We start from the raw sequence: 20041 nt of genomic DNA on the forward strand, positions 1-20041 counted from the left end.
TTTTTAAATAAAATATATAGCATACTTTTATTCATTCAAACCAAAAAATATTGTTAAACTAGGTTATAGTGGATCTCCTAATCTTCCTTTTTTTTTCAAACCCATTTTCTTACACTTATGCATTAATATTGGAGTTAGTCTGTTATTGCACTCATAACCTCAATTTCGTTTTGGAACTTTTTATTTTTTATCTAATTTTTTAAGATTAAAATTTATTTTGGATCTTTATCTAATAAAATTTGTTTTGCTTCCTCTTCCGTTATCGAAAGTTTAGTTCTATCGTTTATTCACTGATATTGCTAAGTTAAAACTCATAACTTTATACCAATAAATACTTATAAATAAATAAAAAACATAATAGACCACAAGCCCATGGGGCATTTTTAATGGGTGATTTGACCCAGCATGAGTACTACAATATATAAATATACATATAAATGAATACTACAATATGTAATAACAACTTTAGAAACTATGCCGCCAATTCTTATCGGTACACAAAGCATGGGGGATCAAATTAAGGATTGCGCCTTAGATTTCTCATTCGTGTCCCAGCCAAAATGTACAGCACTGCAAAAAAAATTTATCTATATACCGACCGATTCTAACCTTTGTGTATGAATGTCGTACTGTGTCAAATTACCGAAAATGGGGAAAAAGTTTTCCGAAAATAAAACATTTTCCCTGCTCCTGGTACCAATATTTTTATTACCTACCTAAGATATAAATGCAGTACAAAAATGGTTGTTAGATTATATTACCTGTAACTCACATGAACCGATAAGAATTGACAGCATACTTTCTAAAGTTATTACATATTATAATATTGGTTTATATGTGATTCATGCTGGGTCAAATGACCCATTAAAAATCTCCCATGGGTTTGTAGACGATAACCTAGTTTGCATTAATTTCTTTTGTTTCAACATTTGATTAAATACACAACGAGATATATGAATACGAACTCGATTATTTTTTATGCTGGATAATCCGATTAACAATGGATGATAAATGTGACAAAGCGGACAAGGGTACCTCATATACGAGATATTAGAAAAAATGAAAATTAAAAAAGTTTTTGTAAATTGGGAAAGAGACTTAACTCCTTATATGATGTAGCCGCTGATTGGATCGGCTTATAACATCTACCTGGAGTGTGAGCATTTATAACTTTCGAATAATTTATTATCGCTTTAAAATAATCCTTTAATTTTCAACAATGCGTGTGGAAGGCTTATACCCGTTCTCAATAAAAAAATGTTAACTCACACTCCTTCCTCTAAAAGCTTTTATGTATTAGCTTGATATATTATATTCTGTTTCACATTTCGTTTTACGTAGTGGGAATTTGGCACATGATAGAATATAAAGCAAAATTTTTAGTATAGTAAAGTTAATATCCACCAAAATCTACCAGCGATAAATGAAGTAGTAGCTTTCAAAAATTTTTGAAGGAATAGCGTTTATGTTAACAAATTTAAATAACTAGACAAAAGAAAAGTAGTCAAACCAAACAAAAGATGTTACCTATTGGATCTACATCTAATGAGTACCTTATAGGTACCTATTAGAAAAGTATGCGCCGTAAGGTACAGCAGCTTGTGAATTTGCTAAAAATCAGAGAGTTGTTTGTTGTTATTGTTGTAAAAATTAAGAATATTACATATGAAATCAAACCAAAAACTTAGGCAGAATTTAAAAAAACAACTTATTGGTAAGAGATGCAGATAAACCTACAAATGGTTAAAAGAAATTGAAGCTAGTGTAAAGAAACTAGTACCTTACGCATCCATAGTATAGACCTGATTCCATTTGAAGTCTTGATAAATAATACCAACGCATGTGATAACCATTAACTGACCTCTTGACTGGACAGCCATAATTATTGCACTACATAAGAAGATTTCCACCCAAAATGAGACAATTATAGACTGACTTATTATTAATACACATTCTGTGATAATCATATATTGTATATTAGATCAAATTATATTCTATTATTATGATGTATATGTCGACGGTATAGCGTCGAACTATTGGTTGCTATCAGGAAAGATGTTCCCTGACACAGAAGGTTCATTACTCGCCATTCAGGATCAGATTAAACCAACGAAAAATGACCTGAAATATATCGTCAACCATCCTCAGATCCAAAACGACACATGCCCGAAAAAACCATTCAACATCTTAACGGGCATTTGCTGCAACTGAATATCAGGAACAAACTCAATAGGAAAGATCATTTAATCATTGATCACGCGAAAGACAAGTGACACATAGTAGACTGGATCTCATACTAGTTAATAAAATTAGGCAAACAACACTAATAGATGTCGCGAAACCTAACAACAGTAATCTATGGGTTTAATACAACGAAAAGATCGCCAAGCAGAGAAATCCAGAAATACAAATAAGGAGATAATGGAGAATGGAAAATACGCACACATTTTTATCTATATATAATATTATTCTATTTACTACTGGTGTTTTTTAAAAAATCTCCCAGAAAAAATAAAACAACTGGGACTAAGTGAATACCTGTATAAGACCATGTAAAAAGCTGTGCTACTCTCGACGTCCAGATGCGTACGAAAATTTTTGGGAGATACTCCAACGTACCAAGTCACCTAGGGCTCGATAACACGGAAAAAGTCACCAGAGCTCAATGATTTGATACCGTAGGTATCTGGGATGAGTAAATTTTCCCGTTAAAGAAAGTGTGGCCGTATGGCTAAATCGGGATATGGCTAATAATACATGATAGATTCGACCGTTACTTGATGGAAGTTATCAAGATATAGAGACAATAACTTCATATCAAAGGGCTTGAAGTTACGTCCACCATATTCATGCAAAAGGTTGGATAAAATTCTACACAGTCAGTTTATCCATGATTGGCGGTTGCAATTTCATAGATTCAATTTATTTTTTGTTGAACAAAATATTGTAAATATTGAAGATTTGCTTTTCAATGTGATATCAAATTCTGATTTGGATCGAATTATTTTTAGTTTACATATAGTATATGAAAATTGATATGTGAAACAATGAAATATACATTTAAATAAATTTAATATTCTTTTAGAACAAAACAGTATATATACTTTAGATAACTTCAATAAAAATAATGACATATTAGCGACAGTTGTCAATCTATCAAATAGACATTTAAATCTAACGGAGAGTTTAATATTGTCAAAGGGTCCAAACTTTTTTTGCACAATTTTTTGTAGTTTTTCTAAGGCACCGGATAGTTAAGAAGCTAAAGAAACTTTAAAAAAATATAGCCATAATCAAAACAATATTTTTTCCCTAAAAAAATACTTCAACGAAACAATCATCGGTTTTACTTATTTTACTAACTAAAGCGAAGTTGTGAACCGTTTATTAAGCTTCTTAGATTTCAGGGAAAATTAAAATATTCAGAATCATTCGCAATTATCAATTTCGCTCCTTTGGATCAATTTTATCTCATTTTACGGTACTCAAAATCGTTCAAAAAATGTTCCAAAAGTGAACAAAATCGTCCCGAAAATTGTTGCTTTCGGTACGATTTGCGACAATTTGTTAAGTTTATTTTCACGTTTAGATTTCCACTGTGAACATCGTCCTCAAAATACAAAACACTAAAAAATTAAACAATTTTTTTTGTTACTTGGTAAATTGGCCACCTTTTTATCAATTCGAATTTATACGCATTACATATATTGTTTTTTTTTAGGTTAGTGAACTAAGTGCTTTTTTATTATCCGGGTAAATCCTTACTAGTAGAATTGGAGGATAGGCATAAATTTATTTACTAATTCATTAACTGAACTTTCATTTCAAACTAGAACTTTGTAAATTTTGTGTTGTTATTTTAGTAAGTAATTTTATTGATGAACTTAAATACTCCAGATTAGAAAAAGTAAAGAATTTTTAACATTTCGCAATATTACTTATAACAAAACAAGTAGATATTATTTATTATTAATATTTATTAATATTATTATTAATATAACTTACCAATTTTTCGTTTTCGTCTTCCATTTCTAATCTAGCAGCTATACAATTTCTGGTGTCCAAAAAGGCTTTTCTCTGGGCATGTTCCATCAAATTATGCATAAATACTCCCACGATGTTAACGCAAAGAAAAATTACTACATTCGCAATTAGCTGAAACAAAAAATTATAGTAACTAATATATATTTTTATATGCTATAAATATAATTACTTTCATTACTATTATTTAATGATTTTCGGGCACATAAAAGGTTTACTAATGTATTATGTTTAATTTATAATTGAAAAACATTTTAAGTAAGACATCGGACAGGCATTTTCCGTAGAAAGGCCTAAGCATGAATTATAAGAAGACCAAACTAATGATTATATGCAAAAACTGCATTAAACATAAAATATAGTAGTAGATTATTACAATAATACAGAAACTTAAGCCGCATTGACATGGATAGTGAATCACGAGCAACAGCCACACTCGTGGTATACAAATCTCAATAATTTCACGACCGTGATCATGCCTCGTTCGTGAAGAGAAATAGTTTACAGGCAAATATTTACTTTAGTGGCGAATATAATGGCGAAATATTTACTTTACTGCAGACTCATTTAAAAGTTTAGAATATTTAATTAGATGATTGATGCTCTAAATGAACTTATCCAGGAAAGTAAAAACATTATTCACTCAAACGCGGTATTGCGATATTACATACATCTACATTTTCAGTTTTATCTTCATCGGCCACTGCATTGCTTTTCGATGCATGGTCTTCACTGTTGTTCGTATTCTCGCTGTCTTTCCCGATTCAAAGGTACACCATGTTTTTTTTTTAAGTTGGCGTACAAATTGGAGGTATATTCTAATGTTATTTAAACTTTGGAGCAAGAGTTGCAGCAGTATTACTTTTTAAATTAAATTTATTAAAATGCAACCGAACATTGCTTTTGAGTGGTGCCATATTTCTTTCTAATTTTATTAACTACAAAACAACACTATGCCCAAATACCTTATAATAAACGAAATAAAGACAGGAAAGGAAACAAAATAAAAATGCATCAAAAGTTGATACGTTTTGTAATTTGGTGCTCGATATCAATTAATTCGTGCGAGTACGTACAATACCCTTGTAGATCCAGCTTCAAATGTTCACCGAATTAATATATCTTATCAATGCATTCACGTAACTGCACGATTTACTTAATCCATTATCTAATGATTAAAGTTACCAACTCGATCGAACATCGTCAGACGCTCATTAGCAAATCAATATCAGCCAACCCACATTTTCTTCTGCCCTCACTGCTGGACCTGACAACAACAATTAACTATTCGAATTTATTGTAATTCAAAAGAAATAGGTTCTTGTAACCTAAAAGTATTTACTCTTAAATATAGATCGGTGCAATCGGTGAGAGTTTTAAAGATTTTGTACATTACACTGTTTACATATCCCTAATACAGGGACTATATTATTAAACTATATATTAAACTATATTATCAAGTTTTCTTTTTGAAGATAAATATCCCATCGCATAATATAGTCTTAAAAAAAGATACTTTTTTAGATGGCGACAAAAATCACAACTTCCCGTCAGCAAATTCAGTTAACAATAGTTGCGTACATTTGACGGAAATTGTTTAACTATGTGATAATTTAATTATAAAGATTATAATATTTCTTATATATATGATTCTATACTTCTCAATTTTTATAAATATTATTAGGTTGTACTTATTCAGTTTACGACTGAGACTTATTGTAAACATCTCGTTGCCTATCCTCTTGGTGTAAAGAAGAACCCTATTGAACTTGGGGTCAATAGATCTTCTTCATTTTCTCTTATTTTTATGCCTTATCTTTTTCTTAATCCTAATAACCCTAATAATCTAATATTTTTCTATAATTAGTACATTAGTTTCTCTTGGTACAAAAAACGCAGAATTTGGGACAGTATTTCGTCGTCTTCTTCTTATATTTTTATGCATTTTATTTTATTAATAGAAAACATTCTTGACGGTTAACTTGGTACACAGGATTCTTCTTGGTTTAATCAAGAAACCTATTGAATTTAGAAAAGGAAAAGGTCGAAGAACAAGAGGAAGATCTCCAACACGATGGGCACACTAAATGAAGTCTCTGATGGGAAAAATTCTATATAAAGCCGCTCGGCTGGCACAGGATTGCAGTCAATGGAGACAGCAAGCTAACAATATTTAGAGTGTCACCTCGCCCTGACAAGGTCTAACGGAATGAGGAGGAGATATGATTTAATATGGGAGAAGACAAACATTAAGATAACGTTTAATTATAATAGGTAGTAAAACAATAGACCAGAAGAGAAACACAAGAGATTCTGAAAATTCTAGAGGCATCTTCCTACTACGTGTTGCAGTCATCTCAAAATGTAGTTTTTACATTTGCCAAAAATTAGCTGAAGGTCGGATTATTTACACCGACAATAATTATTATACCAGTGTTTCGTTATCTTATGCATTGTTGGACAGAAACACTAATCTAGTAAGAAATTTAAGGAGCAATCGAATGTTGAGCCCAAAATATATTGACCAGAAACAACTAAGAAATGGTAAGTCAGCATCTGCCGAAAGTACAACCGGAATAGTAGTCCGAAAGTGGAAAGGTAAGGGATGTTCTTATTCAGTACAAAGTATACTTCAGAGTTACTAAAAATAGTCATCGATTACAATAACCATTAGACTTTTATTAACTTACCAAACTATATGAAATCCTATTCGACATCATTAAGAAAAGGAGTCAAATGGTATCGAAAACTTGTCATTGAATTACACCTTGGGAGGTATTTGCTGAGCGCGCATATAATTCGCCAGAATGTAACAAATAACAAGATAAGCATAACGAAATTAAAAAACTTCTTGAAATTGAACTGCTTCAAATAAGCCTAATTCATGAAAGCAACGTTAGTCAAGTCAAGCACATTATCTGGAGACTGTGGTCGACTACGCATACGAAGGTGTGTCCTCCGTTATAAAATCGAACAACACAGAAGTTTGTATGCATAAAAAACATCGTTTACATCGTTGAGATTGCTTTTTTGTAGTGTATACTTGCAAAAATCAATGAATGGTCTTTCTTGTTTTATTTACCAATTTTTCTTTATTGTAATAAATGTAATTTTGTATATATTTGTCCATAAATTTCCTTACCGTTCGGCCCTACAAAGCAATCTGGAAATATCAATACTATAGACCATTCGTTAGAATGAGAACTATTTTCAACAGTCGAGACATATCATTAAAAACAAAATGCCGTCTATTGAACTGCTACATATTCACAGTTCTGCTCTACGGAATGGAAGCATGGACACTGACTGTTGCATCTATGAATCGGCTCGAAGCTTTCGAAATGTGGTGTTATAGGCGCATCTTACGTATATCCTGGGTTGACAGAGTTACTAATGTGGAGGTCCTGCGTAGAATGGGGAAAGAATGTGAAATTCTCATGACCGTCAAAACTAAAAAGTTGGAATATCTAGGTCATGTAATGAGAAATCAAGAACGTTACGGCCTTCTCCAGCTGATTCTCCAAGGGAAAGTAAATGGTAAGAGAGGACCGGGAAGAAGACGCATTTCCTGGCTTCAAAATTTGCGAAAGTGGTATAACACGACTACCACTGAACTGTTCCGCGCTGCAATAAGCAAAGTGAAGATAGCCGTGATGATCGCCAACGTCCGGAACGGATAGGCACTTTAAGAAGAAGATAGACCAAGCAAGTTGTTCTATTCATACAGCCATACTATAATCCGTTCATATAAAATATTTCCAATACAGTTTCATGGATCTCAAACTACTCTAGGAGCCAGAGAAATTTGAGTATGCACTTCTGTGTCCCCTTAGTACCTTAATGTTTATTTTGTTTGTTGGTGCGTAGATTCGATTTTTCGAGGTTACCAGGCTGAAAACCCGTCAGATAATTTGCTATTAACAATTTAATTGTTTAAATATCTGTATCGCCTAAACAATTAGAGATATTTCATTTTACTAAAACAAAAATTATTTCTTTAAAAAAAAAATGAACAAAATGACGTTTGTTAGAACCGGAGTTATAACAAATTTTGTAAAAAACAATTGCAAAATAGACATTCGATGGGGCTTTTTTCGAGTATAACACAGCTTTCATACGTGCGATTAATTTAAAACCCTCTATTTTTATTGGTAATTGATTCGGTTTTAAAATTGGTTTTCAAAATTACTTATTTTTGAAGTTATACTTCTATACGCACGGTCGGCGTTGGAAATTTGCATGAGAGTGAATCTGTGAAACCATTACATATGTAAGATAATGAGTAAGAGAGAGAGACAGAAGATATATTTTCTCGCTCTTCCTCTCTCGAGAATAAAAATGTTCCTTTTGTATATATTTAATATATTATATATATAATATTGTGTATATATATATATATATATATATATATATATATATATATATATATATAATATTATATATAATATAATATGTATTAATATTATTATTTATGTGATATGTTTTGTATTATTTAAAATTAAACGTTTATAATTATTTTAGGCTTTTGTATTTCAAAATAATCACTGTTTTAAAGAGAACTGTCAATTTTGAAATCCGTTAGTGTCATGTCTAATTGGCAAATCCTTTACGTGTTTGGTTCATACGCTGCTGGTTGTGAGTTCGAATCCCAATTATGAATTTTTTTATTTCTGAAATATTTAAAAACCTCACGTTAATCTTTATATAATTAAATATATGTAATATACGCAAAAAACATAAATTTTAAAATAAAATGAGAATTTACAACATAATCCGAGTTGTTGGTTTTTTATTTTTATCTTCGTAAAGTAAGTTATGTATATTGGCATTTTTAATACTTATGAATATTACATTTTAATTTATATTGTATTATTATATTGAATTATGTTGCAGTGTATTTATTGTATTTTAATTTTTATATTAATAACAAAATAAACAATAAATTTTACTGCAGAGTATGTGTAATTTTTTTTTGCATTCACCTCCTTTTATACATATATAAAAATAAAAATATATATTTTCATTAAAATATTGATACAATCCTTCATTTACTATACTCCTATTACAGGTCAAATGTTTATATACAGCAAACGATGCACCATATACTAATTATTTTTCTCTTTCTGCTCTCTCTTAGCTGTAGCATTACATATGTAATGATTGTGCAGATTGACTCCTATATAAATTTTAAACGGCGAAAGCGTGTATAGAAGTATAACTTCTACCGGCAGTCCCACTGGACTGCCACACCCGTTTTTTTTATTAAAAAGTAATAACAATGAAACATTAAATATTTTACTAAAAAGTTGCGAACTAATATGTTTATAAGAGATTTAAACAAAATTATGTTATAAAAACCTGGCTAATGAAAGTTACAAAACAACTCAAAAGGAATAGTTGAAGATTTGGTAAATGTTTCTGTTATAAAAAAGACAGTTAAGATTTGATTTCACGTATAGTATCTCTACTATTTCGTATAGTCATCAGGCTATGATGACAGTGACAGGTCACACTGTAATTCCGGTCACATAACGGCGCCATCTAGGAAGGAAATATGAAATACCATATTTCAATCATATTTTGTTTTTGAAACGATACGTTTAATTAATAATACTACTCAGAAACTACCCAAAGGAAATTACACATTGTCTTCATTAATAATGAACGTATAGTTACATACGAGATATATTGCACTATGCATAAAAATGGTTTAACTAAAAGACAAATTTTGATTTATTGACTTAAAGAAGGCATCTGGCTGAGTACAAAATAAACAACTAAACTTATCCTAAGATGCAAAATAGCAAATGAAAGATGAGGATATAACGAATATATTCAGATTAAAAAAATAAACTAGGCGACTACCAAAAGGACACTACACACTATCTTCATTATTAATGAACGTTTAGCAACATAGGAGATATCATATATCATAGGGCACTATAAATAAAAATAGATTTACTATAAAACAAATTTTACATTAAATACAAAATAAACAACTTATCAAATCCTAACATGGGACATAGCAAATGAAAGAAGAGGATATAACGAATATATTCAGATACAAAAAACAAACAAGGCGACTATTAAAATGGCACCACAAAATATTTTCATTAGATAGATATAATATACATATTTATTTTGATTACTATTTAATTTTAAGTGTACGTTGTACTTTAAATTATGAAAAAGCCAAAGCGTGCTGAAACAAATTTCTCAAAAATTTAATTTGTAATGTAATGTTTATTTACGAACTTGCCATTTTTTACAAATCAACTTAAATTTAGCTTAAACTATTAAAGCACAATGTGATTACATAAAAAGGTATTTTAGATCTTATTTTAAAGGTTTATTTACAGTATAAGTTCGATTATGAAATTCTTAATAAAATAAGTATTGGGATCTGGTGTCTCTAAAGGGAGTACGGAAACAAACCTTTTTCAAAAGAGCACTAGCATCAACGCTTCCTCGTATTAATTTATATATAAATGCACATCTAGCAATATTCGTTTTCTTCAAGAGTATGCAATTTAAGTAAAGATTGCAAAACAATGTATTCAATTTTATTGAACCGTGTCTGTAGTCTTTCTAATAGATCTTTGTAGCATTTATAACGAGTAGACCAAATATTGCTACCATATTCCAAAATCGATCTAATAAGGGAACAGTAGATATTTTTGAGACAATAAATATTATCAAATTCAGAGAGGTTACGTTGCATGAAACCTAATAGTTTCATGGATCTATAAGAAACGTAAGAAAAGTCGTCCATGAAGCTTGCTGTAGGGTCAAAAATTACCCCAAGATCCTTAAATGTTGTGATTACCTCTAAAATATTCGATCCAACATGGTATTCAAATGAAATCAGTATGTTTGTTTCTAAAAAATCGCATTACCTTACATTTATTTATGTTCAAATTCAACGCATTTACGTTGCACCCATCAATAATCTACTTAAATCATTATGTAATAAACTACAGTCATTGGAATTTTTTTACGACTCTCTAAATTTTTAGATCATCAGCATAGAGAAGCATTGCTATTATAAAAACAATTTTTTATATCATTTACAAAACAATTAAAAAGCAGAGGTGATAAATGTCCACCCTGTGGAACACCAGAGGATCCATTGATAGTAGATGACAAAACTTGAGTTCTATCTGTGAGATAGCTCCCCATCCTGCCTAATAATCTTTCATGTAAACCAGCATTATAAACTTTAGAGATTAGGACAGTATGATGCCTATCGAATGCCTTCGAAAAGTGTAAATGACATCAACCTGATCATACCCTTCAAGAGCATCCAACAAAAATTCTTGTAAAACTAAAAGATTGGTAGTAGTAGAACGTCCTAAAATAAAACCATGTTGGTCGGGCATTAAAGTAGGATTTAATAATGGACCAAGTTTTGCAGCTACAATGCCTTCAAAAGATTTAGCGAAAACTGAAATTTTAGATATAGCTCGGTAGTTTTCACTATTTTCTCTATTACAACCTTTATGGACTGGGATAATATAACTTCTCTTCCATACCTCTGGAAAGACACCTGAGCTCAATGATAAACTAAATATTTTTTGTAAAATATAACTCAGAATAAATCTACAAAAAAGAGATATATTATCAGGTCCACAACTTACTTTTAGAACAATCTTAGATATAAATTCAAATACATACATCTAATACAGTAATATCACTTATTTCAACACAAAGACTATTATCAGAATTTACAGCTGGATCATCTGTTTATAATAGGATGAATTAAAAAATTTACTAAAAAAATTGGCTATATTTTGGGAATTATCAGAAGTTATATTCTCATATTTCATTGTGTTTGGCAAATCAAAACATTTTCTTATATTATTGACATAATTCCAAACATCTTTTTTATCATACATAACAGTTTGTAAATTATTTCGGTGAATCTGATGACATGGTTTGTAACAATCACTAAATTCTTGACGCAAATTAGACAAAAGATCATAATCCTTCTTAGATCCTGTCATTTTGTATTTTGCATGAGCAATATTGTATGTACTTAATTTATCTAATCCTTTATTCACCTTAAATAAAGATTTATTAAAACTAATAAACTAATACAATATTCATGGCAACAAAAAGCACAGACCCGTGAAGAGTGGCGAAAAATGGGAGAGACCTATGTCCAGCAGTGGACAGAAGAGGTTGCATGATGATGATGATGAATACAATATTGTTAAGTTTCCATTACTATATTAATAACATTGGTTTTTGATGTATTCTTCTTGATTTCATCGAGTGTTTGTTTTGTGATCCAACTGAGTTAGGAAAATTACAAACAAACGTAATAAAACCATTTCGGTTTTCAAATTTCGATTTTTTTTTTTTTTTTTTTTTCATTGAACTTTATCGTAAATCTACAATGTTATATATTTTATGAGTATAAAAATTTAACAGTAGGATGCCTATTATGTAGTTACGTTATTTAAAAACTTTTGTTCGTATATATTATGTAGATAAGCCAAACGAAAACCCAATAAATCATGCTCAATAAACTACAATTATAAATCTCGTTAGAGGACTATAACGAATTTATTTTTTTCAAATGAGATTTATAGATATTGCTAGTTGCTTGTTAAGTAAAATGAAAATTAAATTGCGTATCAATTGGTTTAATAAAGTCATAGAGGTAGAGAAAACAAATATCGGGAGGGATAAACATCAAATAAACGTCAAATCAAAAGCCGATATTTAGTTCTGCCTAAATTTTAAATAGTAAATAGTAAATTTTAACCATTTTTTATAGAAGTAAAAGTGTTCAATGCAAATGCATGTATTGAAGATGCAAGTCAGATGGAATTCGTTCAAATCGGCTCCGAAAGTAATCCAAACTTTGCATATTGTAAGTGTTTTACAATCATACGTGTTGAAGTAAGCTATTTTTATTTATTATTAAAAACGAATTAATTTTATTTATTATTAATAACCTAATATACGTATATTTAGCAACCAAGAAACGTGTATTCAAATTTTACTTTATATAATGTTTAATGTAAGTTACAACGTTTTAACAAAGTACATAAGTTTTCAACGTATCGTTTAAATAACATCATCAGAGATCTCAATATCTACCTCAATTCTGGTTAATTTTGAAGACACCTCTTACCGTATTTATCTTGCAGACGATTGCCATACATGTTCAAATTGTAACATAAATGGAGGTAACCCTAACAATTATCCAAAAACTTCCACACTAGCATTGAACCTTGAATTGAACCTTGAACTAGCTCGAACATTGAACCAGGTACTGAGGTTCTTTAACCAGGACTTCGCCTTCCAAATATTTTCCCTGTAAGATGGCTTATAGGAAAGCATATCTCTATTAATTTGGCATTATGTGTTCGAAGTACTACTGTAGCTTTCGAGATTTGATTGTGTTCATTACCTGTCAGTTCTTCTTCATTCTTCTAAGGATCTCTTTATTTCTAATTCGGCCAGTCCACAGGATCTTAAGTATTCCCCGATACAGCAACATTTTAAACATTACCAATTTCTTGCATGAAGGTCCTCGTCCGGTTGAAGGTGGATCTAGTGTTTACCATGTACGCTCTTTTCTTTTGAATGTTGGTCCATTCTTCATTTATTATGGTGCCGAGGAGTTGTAGTGCTTCTATTCACTAAGAATTCACTCTTTCTAATGGAGCTTGGTTGACTTTGTGATATCTTTTTCTTGATAATTATCATGAGCTTTGTCTTCTTTACGTTTATATTGAGTCCATATTGTTGACTTTGGTAAGTGATTTTGTTCATAAAGACCTGTAGATCTTCTAGGTTTAATGGCAATGTACATGGTTGATGTTGTTCAACCGGTACTAGTTTGGTAGAATGCATTTTTCAATTTCGTGCAAAGTTTTCCTAAATATTCTTTCAGAGTAGAGAAGACCTTGCCTGACTTACGCATAATTTTTACGGATTGGGTATACATCAGTCTATCTGTGAAAAAATCATTGATTTCATGTAAAAATCTTATAAAGATATTTGAAGGTTCTAAAAGGTATATGAGGTTCTAAATGATGAAAAATCAGTGAAGACGTATAGCTGATTTTGTTTTGTTTTTTAAACAATCTTAAAAATTGAAAAAAATATTTTTTGCCTATAACACGTTTCTTATACATTATATAAAAAATGGTTCAAATAAAAATTGTAATCATAAAAAAATCTTTAATGGTGAGTTCCAAAATTAAAAAACAAATAATTGACCGAAATAATTTTAAAAAATACATATTTTGCAGTAATTTATAAATGTTTTTTTGCATAACGACATGTAATACAATTACTTAAAATTGTAGCAATTAATAGACAAGGCGAAACGCTCGGGTTCGTTCGGAAAAATATTCACATAAGATTTTTTTGCATAATCACTTTCACGAGATACCCCATAATAAGGTTTAAGAAGTCGCCTAGGCGAAAAGTTGTTCAATTTTTTTTAACCAAATTGTAACAATCAATTTTTTCGGAGCGGACAAATTTTTTTTTGATTTTTTTGTATAATTCTGAACAAAATAGGTCTTCTGTAATTTTTCTGTAAACTTTATCGTTTTCGAGTATTAAATATTTTAAAACTGGAAAAACGCAAAATTACGTTTAATACAATCATTTTTGAATTTACTAAAGACCTAAATTCAAGTTCAAACCCTCTTCTATCATTTCCCGATAAGTATTTTGGGCAGTTTTCATTCAAAACATTGTTTTTTAATTGTTTATGAAGCGCTTATGATAGGCTGCGGCGTGTATAGGAGTGAGAACCAAGAGCTGTGTGAAGTCCTAATGTTAAATAAAACTACGGAGTTGCAATAAGTATCTGTAATCATCAATATTACCTATTACACTTGTTAACCATATATTATTTGTGTATCAAAAACTAAACTACGTCTTATCTCCAAAAAAAATAGAGGTTCGTCTTGAAAAACATAACCGTCTGTGCACTCGGTGTTCCACGTTATCAAGTAGAACCTCCAATGCAGGGTATACTTTTGACCGCATGTGGCACAAAGTTTCAGGTGCGCGCTTAATTATCAATTAAAAAACAATGGTTTAATAGTTATTTATGCACCAAGGGTGTTATAAGATGATTACACCCGTAAAGCAACATAATCTGTACAAGGCCCCTGGCCCAAAGGATGGATGTTGCTTTATGGGCATAATCATCCAGTAAGTAGGTGCAATAAAATAAGTAAAAACGTCTGAATTTTATATTTAGATGTCATAACGGATGATTACGCCAATAGAGCAGCATCCATCGCTTGGGACAGAGGTCCTCTGGCTGGATTATGTTGCTCTCCGAGCGTCTTTATCTTAATAACACCCTTGGTGCACAAATAACTGTTAAACCATTGTTTTTTAATTGATAATGAAGCACGACTAGCATTTTTATTATTATAATTTATTTAATTTTATATATATTTAATTATATAATTTATTATATTTTATTTATTAAATTTGTTATTAAAAAACAGGTTGAAAACGGCTGACTTTTTAGCTTACAAACATTTATACGAGGGTGGATTGATATAAAACTAGCCTTTGATAGAAAAAACAAGTTTTTTGGAATTATATCGATTTATTTCTCAACATAGTTCCCTTTTAGCTCGATACACTTAGTAAGACGATGTTCCAATTTTTTTATCCCATCCAAATAGTACTTTTGCTCGAGCTCTTCAAAATAGGCCGAAGTTTCAGCAACGACTTCATCATTTAATGCGAAACGGCTTCCTCCGAGCCATTTTTTTAGGTTTGGAAACAGTAAAAAATCGCTGGCGACAATATCTGGGGAATACGGTGGGTGTTCAACCAATTCATAGCCCAATTCGTGTAATTTTGCCATGGCGACGGCCAAAACAGTTCGCCGCGTTTGCGCCACTGTTCCGACTGTTCTTTGGTTTCCGGTGTGTAATAATGGAGCCAGGTTTCATCAAAGGTGATAAATGGGCGAAAAAAATCCTTCGGATCGCGCCGAATCATCGCCAAAAGCGTCTCCGAAGTGGTCACACCTTTTTGTATTTGATCGATTGTCAGCAAACGCGGCACCCATCGCTCGGATAGCTTTTTCATGTCCAAATGATGGTGAATGATGTGTACGCGTTCGTAGGAAATGTTTAGGACCTCTATTAACTCGCGGAGCTTAATTTGACGATCTGCCATAATCATGTCATGGACTTTGTTGATCATTTCCGGCGTGGTGACTTCATTTGGCCTCCCGGGATGCTCATCATCAAAAACACTAGTACGACCACGAACAAATTCAGCTTTCCAAAATTTTACTGTTGCTAACGAAGGTGCAACCTCACCATAAACTTCGTCCAGGTCGGCTTTGCTTTGCTCATTCGTTTTACCCTTTTTGTGGAGGAACAATCACCGAACGATACTCGACTTTTTCCATTTCTCCGAAAACATAAAATTTGCTTCCTTTTGACGGCTGTAAAAACCAAACTAATTGTTTTTAAAACTTAAAATTTTGACAGACGTCATTTCATGAATGGCAAATGTCAACACTGAAACCAATTCGGTATCAAGTAGCGCCATCTATCAAAGGCTAGTTTAATATCAATCTATCCTCGTAATGAGTCTCGTTTTTTACAAATTTTTTGGATAATCTGATTATGTAACTACGATAAATAAATTGAGCAATGCATTATATTCACATAAAAAGATTTGTTAAAACAAATCTCCAAACGTATTTGAAGTTCGTGTTTTCAATACGCTTGTTTAAAAATATGTAACAAATACGATGGGAGGTATGTAATTCAAGTCAATCATAAAGAAATAATATTAATGAACTATAGGTATGAATATCACATATTGATGACAAATACAAGTAATTCAAGTAATTTATTGAACTAGTCACGCCAACTTCTATCCTGCTATTAATAACTGTATAGGGGGAATTGAATCTACCTATGGGAGGTTTATGAAAACCCACGTTATCATTTTAAATTTAATATAAAGAAGATTTATATTATACTACATTGAAGTTAAGTAATTATACATGTGTGTATTCAATAATTCATATGTCTGAGTTCATTTTTATTATAAGACTATTGATTTTTTCCTCCGGGATGTGGACATATACCCCAGACATACCGTTATATCCTTGATATATGGGTATATCTAGGGTACATTTTCTTGATATTAAATGAATAACTTTACATTAGCACTTGTATACTTAAATGCAAAAAAAAGCAAAGGAGACAATTTTGGTCAAATTCAAAGAATTTCAGTTTTTTTATTTTTAGCCCTATGAACAAATTCCCTTCGTTGGCTCAGTGAAGATGTTCGTTCTGTTGTAATGGAAACACCAAATAATAGTAGCAGAGTTTATTGTTGAGACGTACACTATGGGTGTAGACCCGGGATTACTTTGAGTAGAGACTGATGAAGTTGATCGTTGAAGACTATATGTTCGTTGAGTGAATATTGATTGAATGCTTCTCTAGTCAAGAGATATTAGTTTTATATAAATTCTATTTGGGTCAATATTTTTCGCGTACCTAGCGTGATATGTGTATTTAATTTATGTAAATTGTTTAACTTTGTCAGTACTTTTGACTGATGTCCAAATTATTATTTATAATTGACCAAATGTGTATGTAACCTAATTAAATACGTGTGTGTATTTAATAACAAATAGATTCATTCGGTCTACTGGGTGATAAAATTATACTGTCCAATTTCGGATATGAATTATGAAGATTTGATATTGGACATACTGCGGAATCGGGCTATCTGGCCCAAGTGTCAATACTCAAAGTTTACATATAAGTATTACATAACATAGTAAAATTCAAACATGATAAATTATAAATAGTTTAAGAATAATCAATAATCTTCCAACCGTACCCTAGCTATCAATGTCCGACTCTATCTCTAGATTAAAATTAGGGCAATTGGATGAAAATGTGGAAAGTGGGATGTCAACTTGGGAAGTCGACCGTACATTGTTGTGCCGATTACTAACTAATACAGGTACTTCCTGTTCGTTAGTCTGAGTTTGTGGATTCCCTGAACGACATAGTCGTGCAACAGGACGGTACTTCCATAACGTGAGTATCCCAATTATTACCATTATAGTAATGATCCCGGTGGCCACAAAATAATGCCAATTAGATTCGTGAATCGATCGCCACTGCGTATGCGTCATTTCTTGTTCCAGACTCTCCTCCTCAAGTAACACATGACGTAGCTCTCCTCCTGGTATGTCAAGGTAGGTGTTTAGAGGCGTGTTAAACTTGCGGGGTGTCCTCGCCACCAGTTGGGCCACGGGAGTGATTGGCGACTTCAGGTAACTCGTCACTGCTCTGTCCACCCCACTGCTAGTGGGGAGTAATGTAATATTTTTCGTTTGGGCGATACATTTGGGTGAAAGCTTCAGGAATGTGACTCGTTCCAGTACTCTTTCGCTCCGATTTCCATCGCAAATAATGGATATGTGTATCGTGACTGGCGTGATAACTAGCCAGAGGTTGGGAGTACCCATCTTACTCCATTGAGCTGTCTGTATTGTCCTGGCTACCACTGGACATGTGCTATTCTTAGATCGCTCATAAATTTCTTCTAGTATGCAGTTTGGTTGGGTATCCATGTTTCTTATAGCCGTTGGTGAGCACGCTATCTGCGCCTTTGTCAACAGTAAGCACCTTTCTCTATCTTCCGTGGTCAATTCGAAGTAGTGCAGTGTGTTATAATCTACGACCAGTAGATTCCTTGGGGCGACAAATGTGCGCAACACCGACCCCTCAACGTTAAGTGGTATGGCCGTGACTTTGAGCATGCTGTACTTATTTTTCCCTGTCACTATGAAGTAGCCGATGACTGTTATATATCTGTCGTCATGACTGACTTCTGTTTCTATAATGGGTTGTCGTCGTATTTCGACCCCTTGAGGCAGTATCTGCCCTGCTTTCCCTATTAATTTGGTTATTTCACCCCGTTTCACTATATCAATGAAGTGTCCGTGGTTATAGTGAAGGTTTAATATTCCCTCGTAAAATTGAGTATATTCGTTTATGAAGTCCATAACTTGTAATGCTATCGTTTGTATTCGTAACGTGCTATATTCAGTTTCTAGTTTTTGTGCTTTGTCTTCTACTTCGTTAAGTCCTTTAGATATTTCTTGTAGACCTGTGATTAGTGCTTTGTTAAACTTGTTCATTTGCTCGTTTATCCTGTTCTCTGTGTGATTGATTGATGTTATTGTTTCTAACATTATCTTCGCCTGGTGCTGTGATCCCTTTATTAGCTCCTTTTGGTTATTATCTAATGCTTCAATGTTACTGTAGGCTTCGTCATTGACTCCAAATACTGAGGTTAATATTGTTCCTAATATTCCTCTTCTTTCCCTTCCTTTTATTTCTACTGTCAGCCCCTCGCTTACTGACTCCGCCTTTCTTTGTCCTTCCTCCAATTTCTCTATTATATCCTTACAATTCACGATTTTTATCTCATGACACAGTTCTCGTACGCCTTGTATCATATTTCCTATTAGTTGGTGCTCTGTTCGAATTCTTCCTTTTTCGAGTAACACCTTTATTCGAAATGTTCCCCGGTCTATGACGACCTCTCCAAGGTCTTCTGTGAAAAATCCTGGTACCGGATTATATATTTTATACGGTTCTGCCTTTATGGGTTTTAACATCGTTAAAAACATTATAGCTACTAGTATTTTCTTCCATCTTAGTGCTGCTGCCTTTTTCGGCTTTTCCTGTTTCTCTTCTTCCAGTCGTATTAGCTTATGTATGGGTCTTTTAGTCAGTTTCCCGTTTGCCTTTCTCACTGTTACTACTCTGGTTAATCCCTCCGCTCCAGGGTGTGTTTCTGTTACCCTCGCTAATGGCCATCTGCCTGGAGGTGTATCCTCTTCTTTAATTATAACTATTTCTTCTTCTTTTATGTTAGGGTGCGCCTTATGCCATCTATTTCTCTGTTGTAATTGGTGCAGGTATTCCTGTTTCCAAATTTTCCAGAAGTC

The 20041-nt window shown here is 32.1% G+C and overlaps 1 protein-coding gene across 5 annotated transcripts in view; it reads right to left on the bottom strand.

Annotated features, from left to right (window-relative positions):
• Window positions 1-20041, bottom strand: part of rut (adenylate cyclase rutabaga) — a 933824-nt gene that overhangs the window by 391883 nt on the left and 521900 nt on the right. For all 5 annotated transcript variants that reach the window (XM_072523105.1, XM_072523104.1, XM_072523101.1 and 2 more), the window contains one exon: window positions 4006-4155. In XM_072523105.1, coding sequence (XP_072379206.1) covers window positions 4006-4155 — 150 coding nt within the window. The remainder of the gene's footprint in view (window positions 1-4005; window positions 4156-20041) is intronic.

This window comes from Diabrotica undecimpunctata, chromosome 2, assembly GCF_040954645.1.
Source record: "Diabrotica undecimpunctata isolate CICGRU chromosome 2, icDiaUnde3, whole genome shotgun sequence".
Taxonomy (NCBI): Eukaryota; Metazoa; Arthropoda; class Insecta; order Coleoptera; family Chrysomelidae; genus Diabrotica; species Diabrotica undecimpunctata.